The 16,294-nt window shown below is 41.4% G+C and overlaps 1 protein-coding gene across 1 annotated transcript; it reads left to right on the forward strand.

The window, feature by feature from the left end:
• Positions 1 to 25: 25 nt before the first annotated feature.
• morf4l1 (mortality factor 4 like 1) lies at positions 26 to 11,385 on the forward strand. Its single transcript, XM_061675960.1, has 12 exons — positions 26 to 146; positions 3,715 to 3,761; positions 3,851 to 3,918; positions 3,993 to 4,079; positions 5,730 to 5,807; positions 5,903 to 5,928; positions 6,861 to 6,952; positions 7,081 to 7,182; positions 8,020 to 8,108; positions 8,200 to 8,372; positions 10,868 to 10,952; positions 11,046 to 11,385. Exons 1-12 carry the CDS (start codon positions 107 to 109, stop codon positions 11,128 to 11,130), a joined length of 972 nt encoding a protein of 323 aa, XP_061531944.1. The 5' UTR covers positions 26 to 106; the 3' UTR covers positions 11,131 to 11,385.
• Positions 11,386 to 16,294: the final 4,909 nt, after the last annotated feature.

A 16,294-nucleotide genomic window follows, 5' to 3' on the forward strand; every position in this document is an offset into this window, starting at 1 on the left:
TAGTGACGTCACCACATCGGTGATGACGTCTATAAGTGAGCGGCACCGTTTCAGATTGGAATGGGAGCTGGCGATTTTTCCCCTATTTTGATCGTTTAATCCGTGAATGGCGCCGAAACAGGACCCGAAACCTAAATTTCAAGAAGGTACCGTGCTCTCTGTCCGTGCGGTCTTAGAACCGCGATGATAGTAAGCGTCGAAATCGATGGAATGGAGCTCAGACATCAGCTAGCCTCTCAGCCGCAGCTTAGCTTTCATTGTTGTTGTTATTAGCACAGGGCACATCGCCATGTCTTTATTCCTGGTATTATCTTCATTTCTGCTGCATAATGTACGACTTATATCATCGTAACGTCAAAGTCAACCCATTAATCAATTGAAAAACATTTTGACCAGCGACATTTAGACGCCCCAGCTCCCTCTTGAGATAGTTGTTAGCTTAGCTGGGCTAAATCTATAGTCGAGGTTGTTTGTCGTGTGCACAAGCAGCAGGTTAGTGCAACTAAATTATTAGTTAACGGTCCATTACAGTATCCGTGCGCTTGTTTCTCAGAATGTAGTATAATTAGTTTGTCAAAAGAAATCGTTTGGCTCGTGCAGTATATAAAAAAAGGTACGACTCTTTAAAACTGATGAAAATGCACCCGTTTCTGGCCAACGCTTATACGAAGTCAATGATTTTAAGTGTGACCCTTTTTTTATGTTATGTCTAAGGGAAGTAATTAATTCTAGTCACTAAGCGAAAGGATCGAAGTGGAAAAACTTGGGATAACAAAAATCATAATTTGAAAAGAACAATGAATATTCAGTTAAAATGTTCAACACAGAATAGTCTAAAGACCTTTAGTAAAGTAATACAATGTAAAAATGTAAATATAAATGTAGTAAAAGACAGCAACGAAGGCTATATGACTATTGCTGTACATACAGTGGTGTGAAAAAGTGTTTCCTCGATTTTTTTTTTTTTGCCTGTTTGTGACGTTAAATGTTTCCCATCATCAGACAAATTTAAATATTCGTCAAAGATGACACAAGTAAACACAAAATGCAGTTTTTAAATAAAGGTTTTTATTATTCAGGGAGAAAAAAAATCCAAACCTACATGGTCCTGTGTGACAAAACACGTAATAACTGGTTGGGCCACCCTGAGCAGCAACAACTGCAATTAAGCGTTTGCGATTACTTGCAATGAGTCTCTTACAGCGCTGTGGAGGAATGTGGAGACAGCAGAATTCATGGTTCCATTTATCACAACAAGTCTTCCAGGTCTTGAAGCAGCAAAACAGCCCCAGACCATCACACTACCACCACCATATTTTACTGTTGGTATGATGTTTTTTTATGAAATGTAGTGTTACTTTTACGTCCGATGTAATGGGGCATACACCTTCCAAAATGACCACAAAGTATTTTCCAAAAATTATCATCAAGGCGTCTTCTGGCAAAATTGAGATGAGCCTTAATGTTCTTTTTACTCAGCAGTGGTTTTCATCTTGGAACTGTCATGCAGGCCATTTTTTTCCCAGTCTCTTTCTTATGGTGGAGTAATGAACACTGACCCTAACTGAGGCAAGTGAAGCCTGCAGTTCTTTGGATGTTGTTGTGGGGTCTTTTGTGACTTCTTGGATGAGCCGTCGCTGCGCTCTTGGGGTAATTTTGGTCAGCCGGTCACTCCTGGGAAGGTTCACCACTGTTCTATGTTTTTGCCACTTGTGGATAATGGCTCTCACAGTGGTTCGCTGGAGTCCCAAAGCTTTAGAAATGTCTTAACTTTTTTACACAGGGCCATGTAGGTTTGGATTTCCCCCCCCCCCCCCCCCCCTCCCTCCCTTAATGATAAAAACCTTCATTTAAAACTCAACTTTGTGTTTACTTGGGTTGTCTTTGTTTAAATTTGTTTGATAAGAAACATTTAAGTGTGACAAACGTGAAAATAAAATAAAAAAATCCGGAAGGACTTTTTCACACCACTGTAATTGTTATAATGGTGCAATCAAGCAATACATCTTGTATATGTGTACATATATTTGTACATCTATTGTGCTATAGAACAAAAAAAACAACTACGCCAAACAGAGTTTGCAGATGGCAGTCAGGTGATGTGCGGTTTAATTTGACACTCAACCATGCATAGAAGAAAAAAAACGTGTCGAGAATGAACAAACACACCATTGTTAAATTACATAGGAAGGAATTAATAGAGCACAGTTAAGCGGCATTGGTAGTTGATAAAATTCATAAAATTAGAGTTGGAAGCCTACAATTGGCTGGCGACCAGTACAGGGTGTGCTCCGCCTCTCACCCGAAGTTAGCTGAGATAGGCGCCAGCAAAGCCACAAGCCTAGTGAGGATAAGCGGTTCAGAAAATGGATGGATAGAGTTGGAAGCGACGGATGGGAAAATATGAGCCAGGAGGGCGAGGGGTCAGAGTAACGTCACATGAAGGGACTTGGCCAGCTCTTTGTCTCAATAATGTCTCTGTTCATCCACCAATTTACATAAAAATTTTCAGAAGCATAGAAAAATACTAGACTTTACACCGATCTTATCGGCTTGATCGGTATCGGCCGATAATTAGCATTTTATGCTGATCAGCTTTGTCATTCGCCGAGGCGATCAATGACGTCATTGATCAGCTGCGCAAAAGACATTTACTCCGCACCGCCATCGTGTATAGTATATTTGAATCCAAAAGCTAATTTATTTTTAGCGTTGTCGCATGTCTTTTGATGTACTACTGTAAATATCTGACAGCCAATAAAGTTATTTTAAAAAATGAACATGTCGGCGGTGTGGGACAGAAAACACGTCTGAGACAGACTGCACGTAATGCGTGGATCAGACTACAAGACAAGTTTGGTCTTTCATGATTGCACTATGTCAGGGTACTGCAAAAAAATCTTCGCTTCCCGTCTTTTACGATCACGGGGCTTTATCTTGTCAACTCAAACGCGATTGGATACCCTCGTTACCATGGTGACGATATCGGACTGGGTGTAATATAAGAACAAAATGGAGAAAACAAAGATGCATTATTTCTTGTAAACAAATATTTTATTTTGAGCAGTTAAGTAAAATGTGATCATTTCCCACGGCACACCTGAAGATCGCTCACGCTACAGTAATGTGCCACGACGCACTGGTTGGGAATCACTGGACTAGGGAATACTTTTGAAGATACTCAGTATACAGTAGACAAGTCTAAACAGCAAATGAACAAGCCATTTAAATAGACACATTGCTCCTTGCTCCATCTTGTGATCGGATCAGTGATCTGTTATCGTTATTTTAAACTCGCTGATCAGTGATCGACCCCAAAAATCCTGATCGTGTAAAGCCTAAAAAATATATAATAAAGATGTCTATATGGATCTGAAAAATAGCCTTACTCATGTCGACATTTGGGGGGAGTTGTTAACTTCGGGGAATGTTGTGTGAGAATTATAATGCATGCACTTGCTCTGTCGAGAAATGTTTAAGTCTTGTTAAGACTAGGACATCTGTTCTTTGTCATCATTAGTGGTGTATGTTGGTAAAGTGGGGGGGGGGGAAACGAAAACGCAGTAAATCAAGAACAACAGCAGTTCTGCTGCCACTCAATATGCGCAATCGTGAGTGTGGCTCATCGAGTGCCCCCTTTTGAGTGCCAGTTAGCGGCAGATACACACACACCTATACAAGGCTGACCTGTATATGAATGACTGTTGTTTCCAGGTGAAAGAGTGCTGTGTTTTCATGGGCCATTGCTCTACGAAGCTAAGGTAAATTTCCACAGCAAGTTTCCCTGCTTCTTTGAAAGCCTCCTTCTTATGTCTCCTTCTGTAAGTGTACCAAATGTGTTTCTGTGCAGTGTGTTAAGATAAACGTCAAGGAGAAACAAATCAAGTACTTCATTCATTATAGCGGGTGGAATAAAAAGTAAGTGAGTCGGTTAACATTTGTATTTTGGTTTGACATAAATGCATTATTGTCTATTACATCATTCTTTCTAGTTGGGACGAATGGGTTCCTGAGAGTAGAGTGCTGAAGTATGTGGACAGCAATCTGCAGAAACAGAAAGAGCTTCAGAAGGCCAACCAGTATGTCCATTCTACAGTTCTTTAGTTTAACACATTCAAAAAGTGTGTACAGTGGATATAAAAGGTCTACACACACCCCTCTTCAAAATTCAGGGTTTTTTTAATATGAAAAAAATGAGACCAAGATAAATAATTTCAAAACTTTTTCACCATTAATGTGACCCATAACTTGTACAACACAATGCTTTAAAAATATTTTGAGAGGGGAAGCAAAAACAAACTGAAATAATTTTGTTGCACAAGTGTGCACACCCCTTTATAAATGGGATGTGGCTGAGTTCAGAATTATCCATTCACATTCAAACTAGTCATGAGGGAGTCACCACACACCTACCACCATTTAAAGTGCCTCTTCAGTTGTCCTAGTGAGCTTTTCCAGAGTTTTTAAAAAAAATTTTTTGCTTTCTAGCAGAAGCCTGAAGGTTTTGTGGTAACACTGACTGCCATTTTAAACGGTTCATAATTCCATCTACCTTTGCGTAAGTCCCCAGTTTCAGCTGAAGAAAAATAGCCCAAAAGTATGCTGGGCTATTTGCCATGCTTCACTCTAGGTATGCTGTTCTTTTGGTGCTACGCAGTGGTCTGCTTGCACCAAACATACCTTAAGGATTCATGGCCAAAAAGTTCAGCCTTTGTTTCATTGGACCATAACTAAATCTCCCAAACATGAGTGGAGAAAGTGTGTTACCAGGGCTCGACACTAACTTTTGCACTGGTCTTTTTCAGTTGGTCGCACCAGTACGTGTGTGTGTATGCGCGCGCATGCGCGCATGTATTTAAGGATCGGACCATAGACTTTTGGATTCACATAAAAATGACTTGCAGTCAACGGAGACAGCAACACTGCCACCTAGTGGATGGAGGGACGGACCTTCCCACACGTGTGAACAGTCTCAAATTGTGTGTGTCTTGAAAACTGTTACGTTTGTCTCAAAAACAAACATGGATGCCTGCTGATCCACAAATGAAACCTTCAACAATTCACAAGCGCAATTGAATATAAGTCATGAGATGGCACTGTATCTATCTTCAGAAAGGACAGCGTGTAGGTGGAGGAGATTGACTAAAGCAGTGAAAAAGATGGTGACTTTCAACCACAATGTCTCTAAACAGTGTGACTGTGATAAGGGAGCATTAAAACACCCACTTGCAAAAATGCAACCACATGAAAACTTTACTCGCTCACACAGAAAAGGGTCTCATACGTGACCAATTTGGTCACAGTCTCGAGCCCTGGTTATGAAACACCATACCTTCAAATAGAAGCAGGTGTTTGCTGACTCCCATTTAATGTGAGTTTGAATGTGATTGGTTAATTCTGAACACAGCTGAATCCCAGTTATAAGAGGGTGTGTACAACCACACTATTCAGTTATTTTTAACTCCCCTCTCAAAAAGATAATAAAAGGTTATATGTTCACATTAATGGTTTAAAGTTTTGCGATAAATGGTAATTTTTTTTTTTGTTTCACAAAAACCTGCCATTTAAACAGGGGTGTATACATATTTTTGATCTACTGTAACTACCTAACTTATATACAAATGTGCAGAGGCAGAGACCCACATATCTAACTTTGCATATGATCAATCATTTATAATAGCGATGATTTCCAAAACGTTGACTGTTTGTTGCATCCTTTCTTATCCTAGAGACCATTATGTTGAAGGAAGAATGAGGGGTGCTGCACCGAATAAGAAGATACCTGCTACTTCACAGAAAAACGACGTGTAAGTGCAACATTCAGTGTTCATTGGCGCTCACGCTTTGTAATGCTGCATCATACTTTTACAGTTGTAAATAATGTTTTTTTTTTCTATTGCAGGAAAACCAAAAAGAACAAACAAAAAAGTATGTGCTTCTCATGTTAAAGTGTTGACTTCTCTGTATAACTGAGTAACTGAGTCAATCATGTCTTGTCGCATGTTCATGTTCATCAGGCTTGTAGACTGACATAAAGCTAGTGTTAAAATTGTTACACAAGCTTTATTTTTAACTTAATGCATTCGTTTTTGAAATATTTTTGCACTTGCAGTGGATGGATCTAGGTTATGTAGGGGAAAAAAAAGACTAACTAATCATTGAAACACAGAAAGAAATTATGATAAATGACGCACCGCTAACTGGCTGTTTCTTTTTTTCTCCTATGTCTAATCTTACCCTGAGCTCAATGGCAGTGCGCCCTGATATTCACTTCGTCGTGGCCGGCATGCGTGCAGTCTGAGCGGGCTAACCAGTACGAAACACCGGTCTCCTCTGCTAGTTCTCGCCACCCACCTTTTTCTTCTAAGTCTATCTCACGTCGAGCTCCAAGGTAGTGCCTTGTGGCCAACCAAGTGCGACAGAGACTGGGTATTTTGCACTGCTTAGCCTGCCCAGAGTGGCGTTGCGGCTTTTTTTTGTTTTTTGTTGACAAAATCAGATGAAAACCAAAAAGGCACTATCGGACCATTTTCAACCAAAAATGTTCAGCGACCAAATTTTCGGTGCATCCCTAAATGACATCATTCAATCTCTTTGCGGAACGGTTTTGCTGTCAAACACAAATCATATATTATATTTCTAAATTGTTTTTCTTTTTAATATTTTTATTCAAAACACAATACACAGAACATACTTTTTTTTGGGGGGGGGGGGGGGCATCCTTTTTGTTGGATAGAGATGATGGCACATTATGTCAATATTACAAACACTACATATTTCTACAAAATGCGTCAGATTTTGAGGCTATTTCTTGTGTACAGCCCTCCTCAGCAAGAGTTAAGTATGTCTGTCGGTTCTAGCTCCTGGTCCAGGAGAAGGGCCGAGTTCAGGAGGGGACCCAGCCCACCCTCCACGAAAGAAGAGGGCTCGTGTTGACCCCACTGTTGAAAGTGTATGTTCACCACTCTCCTACGTAGAAGTTAAATCACATCATATACTGTGTTTGTGCTGTGTGTGGTAGTAAGTGTTGCTGGTTGTCTTGTGTAATATCATGTTACTTGATGTATGTTGTTTGGTCAGGAGGAGACCTTCATAAACAGAGTGGAAGTTAAAGTCAAAATCCCTGAGGAGCTGAAACCTTGGCTTGTAGATGACTGGGATTTGATTACACGACAAAAACAGGTTAGTAGTATATTTATTTTCTGTTGTCTTAGGGCCGCTGTACACCGAACAGCGTTACTGAACTGAACAATTGCAACCAAAGTACAGTCGGTGACACCTGCTGCCAGGAAAACAGTGACCATGGTGTTCTTATCAGGGAACCAAATTTTGAGGCTTCACATGTAGTGTATTATTTTTTTATAGTACAGTACCACAGTCAACTTCGTGCAATTTCTAAGGAAGAAGTGGATTGCCCTGCCTGCAGTAGCTGTATTATTATAATACAGCAAGAGCGGAAACTTGTGAGAAATAAAAAGAGAGAGTCTGGATGTTTGAGTGGGTATTCGGAATGATAGCCCCATTCATTGACTGCATTTGTGCATTTCGGTGAAAGACACTCTCCACGCTTTGCTTTTTAGCCATAGCAGGGTTGGCATTAGGTCATGAAACTTCTTAGCCAATGTGGCTAAACAGTATCAAATTATTCTAGCCATACTTGTGTGTAGCTAAACATTCAGCCACACTTAGCCAGTCCTCGTCACTGGGAAGCCAATAAGCTTTAATGGCGTGGGCCATGTTAGTTACTCTTTGGAGGTCGAAATAGCCAAACTATGGGACCTTTAAATATCATGTGATACAACGTGGCATTGCTGATTGGCTGTTCATCTGCGACGTTGCAATGTTGTTCACCTGCAATTTAAAATTTTTAATCGCAGCAAAACCTGTTGGTGATGGTCGGCTACAAATTATTGCACAACCCTGGCCCGCAGTTGCGTTCAGTTGCATAGCACAGAGGGCAGTGGACCTTCTGACCTTTCCATACAGTGTCACCAACCTCTGATTGTTTTCTGTCTTCAGCTCTTCCATCTGCCTGCTAAGAAGAACGTTGATGTGGTGCTTGAAGATTACGCAAATTACAAGAAATCGAGAGGAACCTCTGACAGCAAGTAAGACTTGTTTCTAATGTTCACAGAAATTTACTTGTTTTCTAGCATACTGTCCGGAGTCTAAAGGTTCTCTTATGTTCCTCACTTTCAGGGAGTTTGCCGTGAGTGAGGTTGTTGCCGGAGTGCGGGAATATTTTAACGTTATGCTGGGCACCCAGCTGCTCTATAAATTTGAGAGACCACAGTACGCAGACATCTTGGCCAACCACCCAGATACATCCATGTCACAGATCTACGGCGCCCCACACCTGTTAAGGCTCTTTGGTAAACCCTCTTGCACCACACTATCCTCACTGATTGAGTACCTGCTAGCAAACTAGTACAGCATAATCTCGATACACCGGATATACTCACATACTCCAACGCGACATCAGTGCATGTCTGAGATCAACAAAAGGTGTGTGATTCTAAAATATATCCACCAGTCACTTCATTATGTACACCCATCCAACTTCTGGTCAATGCAAATGTCTATCATCCAATGCCATGACAACAAACTTAATGCATCGTTGTGTATAAATAAACATGGTCAAGATGATCAACATCATCATAAACGCCTTGTCAATATCAGGGGTGAATGGCCAGCCTGTTTTAGCAACTTAAATAACCACTTGTTACAAGTGAGGTATATGCAGAAAAACACATTCCGACTTGAACTACAATACAAGAGGACTACAATGGGCTCCTGTCTGCTCATAACATTGCACACTAGAAGGTAGGAAAATGTCTGGTTTCCACTTCTGCTGCAACATCTGAACAGTTGGATCTGAGTTAGGTGTAAAAATCCATCCCTCCTGCGTCGTATCAACACTTTAGCCGCGGTGTTGTCATGGTGAGGAGGTTATGCAATGATCTTACAGACCCTTTCCAAAAAATGGGAATATCATGGAAAAGTTTATTTCCATAATTCCATTCAAAACTACTAAACTCAAAGCACCTGCACAGGTTTCCCCAGGTCTCATTAAATTGCTTCAGTTTGGTTCAATTGTCTCAGTTGGGTTCAAAATGGGGAAGACTGCAGACTTGACAACTGGCCAGAAGACCATCATTGATACCCTCCATAGGACGGGTAAGCCACAAAGGTTGAGCACAAAAGAGTGCTGTGTCCAATAATATCAATGGAAAGTCTAATGGAAGGACAAAATGTACCAGCAAAAGAGATGACCGTGGGCTTCAGCGGATTATCAAACAGAGAAGATTCAAGAATCTAGCAGAGATTCAGAAAGAGTGGACTGAGGCGCAAGTCACAGCTTCACAAACCACCACATTCAGACGCATCCGCGAGATGGGTTACAACTGTTGGGTTCCTCTGGTCAAGCCACTTCTGAGCCTGAGCCAACATATTGTCTCAACTGGTCCAAAGAGAAGAAGAACTGGACTGTTGGCCAGTGTTCCAAGGTCCCCTTTTCCGATGAAAGTAAAGTGTGCCTTTCATTCGGGAATCAAGGTGTAAGGGTTTGGTGGAAGACAGTTGAAGAACAGAACCCGAGCTGCTTGAGGTCCAGTGTGAAATATCCACATTCAGTCATGATTTTCGGGTGCAATGTCCAGTGCAGGTGTTGGTAAACTCTGCTTTCTTAAATCCAAGGTTACCGTAACAGTCTACCAGAATGCTTTAGAGGACTTCATGATTCCTTCTGCTGAGGATCTGTATGGAGATGCTGATTTCATCTTCCAGCAGGACCTGGCCCCTGCCAATACCGCCAGAAGCACCAAAAGTTGGTTTGATGCTCATGCATCACAGTGCTTGAGTGGCCAGCCAACCCGCCGGATCTTAACCCCATTGAGAATCTATGGGGTATTATCAAGAGGAAAATGAGGGGCACCAGACCCACAAAGTAGAACTGACAGCAAGCATCAAGGAAATCTGGGCTTCCATAATTCCCAGGAGATGCCACAGGCTGATTGTCTCAATGCCACTGCGCATCGAGGCAGTGATTAAAGCAAAGTGATTTTGAAAGGACCATATTTTGATTGATTTTAATGTGACCCTAATTTCTTTCTTTTTTTCTACAAAAACTGAGAAGTAAATGGTGACTTCGTCACAGTATTAAAATTTTTGAATTTCTGATTTTGTGGGTTTTACGAGCTGGAAATAAAATGGATGTAAAAATAAACAAATAAATACTTTAATTTTTTTAAAATTGTGGGCCCTGAATCTATAATCTATGAAAGTTTCACTTTTTGATTGGAATTATGGAAATCTATCCATCCATTTTCCGCTTATCCGAGGTTGGGTCGCGGCGGGCGGTAGCTTTAGCAGGGAAGCCCAGACTTCCCTCTCCACAGCCACTTCCTCCAGCTCTTCCGAGGGGATGGATCCCAGGCAAGCCGAGAGACGTAGTCTCTCCAGCGTATCCTGGGTCGACCCCGGGGTCTCCTCCCGTTGGGACGTGGCCGGAACACCTCACCAGTGAGGCATCCTAAACAAATGCCCGAGCCACATCATCTGGCTCCTCTCAATGTGGAGGAGCAGCGGCTCAAAGAGAGGAATTATGGAAATAAATAAACTTTTTCATGATATTCAAATTTTTTGGATAGGGTCTGGACATGCTCAAACCATCTCCAATCTGTTCTTTGAACACGACAATGTCTTCATTGTACTCAGTTGTCCTCCACAGTCACCAGATTTCAATAGAGCACCTTTTGCGATGTGCTGGAACATTTGCATAAATATTGCAATGCTATCCAATCCGATATCTGAGGAATTTGCCACTATAGCCCTTTCTTTGTAATATCTTCTTCTTTGGTCTTGCAAGTGCGAATCGGAGCCATGCTGGCTTACACTCCTCTGGATGAGAAGAGCCTAGCCCTGCTGCTCACCTACCTGCAAGACTTCCTCAAGTGAGCATCTGCACACATATATTTTTTAGCTGGATCATCACCAGTTCACCTGTACAACAAAGCAGTCGTGTGAGACATGTCGCTTTGTTGCAGGTATCTCGTCAAGAATTCCGCAACGCTCTTCAGCGCCAGCGACTACGAGGTGGCTCCGCCAGAGTACCACCGCAAGGCTGTTTGAGCTTTGCGAGTAAGGGAGAGGATATTGGATCAGGATGTGTGGCTCATCAAGGAAGTCTCAGACCAACTTGTCAAGTTTATTTTGTTTGGAAAGCTGCTAAGTACACTCTTCCTGTATTGTTTTTTTTTTTTTTTTTTTTTTTTTTTAATACCACCCTTTAGTTTCAATGACAGGTATTTTGACAAGGAACTTCAACATTTCACCTTTTGGTTCTTTATTTTTGTTCACATACAATCATAATTTTCTAATAAAACTACTTCATTTCTTCATGTGTCTTTGCTTTGCTTTATGGGACTTCTATGAAAGATTCCACTTTTCTCCGAACTCCAGCTTGTTGGCTGTAACACTTGAATGAAAGTGAGATAAGATGGAATGTGTTTCACACTTTGGCATAATCTGGACGTTGTCCTGAAAAGAAAAATGGCAGGGGAGTGAGAATCACATTTTAAATTGGTTTGTTTTGGCCCGTCATATGGTTAACTGGATGAACATCTGATCCAGCGATCAATTGATCGTATCTCAAACTGGAAGGCCTGTCCAATAGCCCCAATGTGATGATCATCAAAGAACATGGAGCCTATTTGATCTCTGGTTTGCATTGATTATGTCCCTGTGTGCCTCTGCTGCCAGCAGACATGATGGGAAGCATGTGACACTGAAGAGAGAAATGTGTCAGGCTTTGAGATGTTTGGCAGCAACCGGCCTTCCCCTCAACTGCTGTGATGTAGTTGAAATAAAAAAAAAAAATGGAGACGAAAAATGTTATTTTCAGACTGATTTGTGGTTTTATATCTGCTGACTGGGTTTAATACCATTCCCCCCTTGACGTAAACAAAAGACACATGTAGCTTCACTGGAGTGTCTGCTCCGTGCGCAGCCCTGACACATCTTTTTTTTGGTTTGTTTGTTTTTTGTTTTGTTTTGTTGTCTCCCAGCTGAAGACCAGTCAATCTGGCTTGCAGGAGTGATCCGGTTCATATTTTAAATCAGATAATCTATCATAAGCAGCTCTTCATTTAACATACTCTTAGATTTGGCCCAAAAAGTCTTAAATATCAGAAACACAGATGGTTTACCACATTACTTTTCAAAATATTTTAAACGTTCCAGTAATTCAAAGACAAATCAAATGTCCAAAGCCATCCAACAAATGAGTGTGCTGTATCTCGATGGGTTATGCAAACCGCAAATAATTTAGCCGTTTAATAATCAAGAATGACTTGAATGCATTTGCAAAACACATTTTCTATGTATTTTTAATAACATTTGAAATATATGCTTTTCATAGGATGGCTAATCAGACCGACTTTACCGGCACAAAAATACTTCCATCAATCAATTTTCTATAGCTTCTCTGGAGGCTGTCGCTGGCCAATCACATGGCACAACCATTCACACGCACATGATTATCCATAGATAACAGAGTCTTCAGTGAACCTAACGTGCATGTTTTTGGAATGTGGGCAGAAGCTGGAATACCTAAAAGAAAAGCTGCACAAGCACGGGGGTGGATCATGCAAAATCCATACAGGAAGGCTGAGATTCTAACTCTGTATCTTTAGAACTGTGAAGTAGACATGCTAACCAGTACTGCCTTTACACACAACCCCAATTCCAATGAAACTTAGAATTTTATGGCTGTAACACGTTCCAAAACAGCTGGGACAGGGTCATGTTTACCACTGTTTTACATCACCTTTTCTTTTAACAATATTCAACAAATGTTTGGGAACTGAGGACACTGATTGTTGAAGCTTTGTAGGTGGAATTCTTTCCCATTCTTGCTTGATGAACAGCTTCAGGTGTTAAACAGTCCGGGGTCTCCTTTGTCGGATTTTACGCTTCATAATGCGCCACACATTTTCAATGGGAGACAGGTCTGGACTGCAGGCAGGCCAGTCTAGTACCCGCACTCTTTTACTACGAACCCACGCTGTTGCAACACGTGCAGAATTTGGTTTGGCATCATCATGCTGAAATAAGCAGGGGCGTCCATGAAAAACGTTGCTTGGATGGCAGCATATGTTTCTCCAAAACCTGTATGTACCTTTCAGCATTAATGGTGCCTTCACAGATGTGTAAGTTACCCATGCAATTGGCACTAACACAGCCCCATACCATCACAGATGCTAGCTTTTGAACTTTGCGTACATAACAGTCTAGATGGTTCTTTTCCTCTTTGGGCCGGAGAACAGGAGGTCTACAATTTCCAAAAACAATTGGAAATGTGGACTCGTTGGACCACAGAACATTTTTCCACTTTTCATCAGTCCATCTTAGATGAGCTGGGGCCCAGAGAAGCCGGCGGCGTTTCTGGGTGTTGTTGATAAATGGCTTTTGCTCTGCATAGGAGAGTTTCAAGTTGCACTTACGGATGTAGCGCCGAACTGTATTTACTGACATTGGTTTTCTAAAGTGTTCCTGAGCCCATTTGGTGATATCCTTTACACATTTATGTCGGTTTTTGATGCAGTGCCGACCTGAGGAATCGAAGGTCACGGGCATTCAATCTTGGTTTTCGGCCTTGCCGCTTACATGCACTGATTTCTCCAGATTCTCTGAACCTTTTGATGATATTATGGACCATAGGTGATGAAATCCCTAAATTCCTTGCAATTGTACATTGAGGAACATTGTCCTTAAACTGTTCCACTATTTTCTCACATACTTGTTCACAAAGAGATGAACCTCACCCCAGCTCTGCTTGTGAATGACTGAGCAATTCAGGAAAGCTTCTTTTATACCCAATCATGGCACCCACCAGTTTATCAGTTTGAACATTAAATATCTTGTCATTGTAGTGTACTCAATTAAATATAGGTTGAACGTGATTTGCAAATCATTGTATTCTGTTTTTATTTATGTTTAACACAACGTCCCAACTTCATTGGAATTAGGGTTCTACAATACATTCAATCATAGCACCAGCGGTGGTTCACAAAGATGACGGCAAGGGATCAATTCCCACTCGGTGCCCTGGCACAACCACCCAGTGATTGACTGGCGACCAGTCCACGTTGTATTCAGCCTTTCCCTTTACCCTGAACAGTCGACCTGCGCCAGAAATGGATATTGGGTTATTCTGCAGCGAAACAGTGCATGTTTTAGGATGTTGGAGTTGTTGTGGTGTAAAGCAGCCATTAGATGTCAGGATTCCACAAAGTGTCTGTCACTAATGAACTCCACTGTTGTCCATTATGTTTTCGTGAAGATAGAAATGCAAGCACACAAACCACCATAGAGTCATTGCAACAGACGAAACTATCTTCCAATCTTCTGCTCCCTCCAAGATGCATCAATTCAAGAGAGAGGATGAGTGACAACCGCAGCCCCGCAAATGTCACTTTAACTGACTGATTGAGGCGATTTGTGCCTCATATGATTCCTCAACAGCAAATCCATGTGCTCGGGACTCTTTGAGGTGAAAAACCGCCAGCGTTTAATGTGGTACTGAATGTTTCCTCAGACTGCGAGTTAGTGGTGGACTAATTAGATATTGGGCGGCAAGTCTTGCCAGTGAACGGCTGCCAGAGCTTTGTGTGACTGCATGTCATTAGTATTGGAAAAGTACACTCGCCACAAAGGGCTGCGGTCACTCAGAGCCACTAAAACATGAAAGAACATACCAGCTCTTCGGGGGGAAGGAATTTGCACAACATAAACAGCCTGTAAAATGGAAAACTACATCTGTGTCTATTTGTTTTGCTGAACAGCAGCCAGTGTTGGCTGTTCTTGCTGAAAGTCCTTCCAATAACAGTACAGTCCAAATAAAAGGAAGGGGCTGTTTGATCCATCTGTTTCCAATGCAAGCGGTGCAGTTTTGAAGCGGTTTCGAGCACAGGATCTTGCTCGGTGGGAGGCTAATTCATTAAAGCTTTAGAACACATTGAGGCATTTTCCAAATTAGCTTTGACATCACATGTTTAATTAGCCTGTGTCTGCTGCTTGTTCCGAGACATTTACCATGCAGATTTTTTTAATGTGTGCATTGTACTACTACTGCATTAACATCTTTAACTGACACTGTCAGAGGGGTATATATTTATTACTGTGATAGAATGGGGTCTTGCTGCAAATAGCGAAAATCTGAGTAAATGACACACACCTAGAATGGTTTATAATTGCCTAGCGATGCCACAAGATGGCAGAAAAGCACTGCATGAAGCGCCTTAACTCACTTGAACATAGTTCCTTGGCAATAAGATGCTACAAGATGGTGGCAAAGCAATACTTTTATACTAGACAGGGCTTAGGTCTGAGCACAAAATTAACAAATCTTTTTCATCTCTTTTCTCTTATGCTCTCTTTTTTGTTCGTGTCGGTTCTTAGGCACGCAGCCCTAAGAACCTAAGGTTAATAAAGGTTATCATAATAAAGCGTCCCACCCCTAGTTACGTTACTTATCTGTACTAAAACGTTCACAACCACATAATTTTTATTTTTAACCATCCCAAACCAGTCTGTGAAGCTTAATGTTTGACCACCAAGCTAAACTGGTAAATTAGCTTAGCTGTCTTTGTGAGTTTTGTAGTGATGGAAGAAGTTCGACGACGCTGTTGTTGTGTCTTTAATGCGCAAGTTGCAACCCATGCTGGTTGCCATTCTCTTTTTGCAGACTTCATCGACATCATGATACTTGAATCCAAATTTTATCTTTGGAGCTCCTTCCATCGTTGTTCATGTAGGTGTCTACGTCACACTGGCAAGTGGGCAACAACGCAGACTGTGTTGCCACGTTGGTCCAAATGACGCCCCAAAACGTTTCTTTATTTCAAAATGCTGATTTCCAATTCTAAACGCGATGACTTGTCAAGTCATGTAGTTCAAGTCAAAGTTAAGTCTCAAGTATTTGGCAAGCAAGTCGCAGGTCATAAAACTGGCAACTCAAGTCAAGTAAATTGACTCGCGTCAAGTCAATTGACTTAAGTCCCCCGATCTCTGATAGACTTTATCAAAGTAAGGATTGTGCAGTAAAACTTGGACAGTTACACGCTAGTGCTGGCGTGTTTGCGCACATTTCCCACCAGTGAAATGTTCTGTGTTCATGCATGAGCTGTCGTTTGTTTGGATGGATGTCCAGTCGTGATCGCCATTATTGGCATGAAGTTTAAGTACTAAATGTGGAATATCTGGTGAAGAAAAATAATCGTGACACATCATTCTT

Source organism: Phycodurus eques, chromosome 5 (assembly GCF_024500275.1).
Source record: "Phycodurus eques isolate BA_2022a chromosome 5, UOR_Pequ_1.1, whole genome shotgun sequence".
NCBI classification, from domain to species: Eukaryota; Metazoa; Chordata; class Actinopteri; order Syngnathiformes; family Syngnathidae; genus Phycodurus; species Phycodurus eques.

What these genes read in the sequence shown, in the direction of transcription:
- morf4l1 (XM_061675960.1), top strand. Translation starts at nt 107, where the DNA reads ATGGCGCCGAAACAGGACCCGAAACCTAAATTTCAAGAAG. An exon ending in AGAGGAACCTCTGACAGCAA is followed by an intron (nt 8,109 to 8,199) that starts GTAAGACTTGTT and finishes CCTCACTTTCAG; the next exon opens with GGAGTTTGCCGTGAGTGAGG. An exon ending in ACACCTGTTAAGGCTCTTTG is followed by an intron (nt 8,373 to 10,867) that starts GTAAACCCTCTT and finishes TGGTCTTGCAAG; the next exon opens with TGCGAATCGGAGCCATGCTG.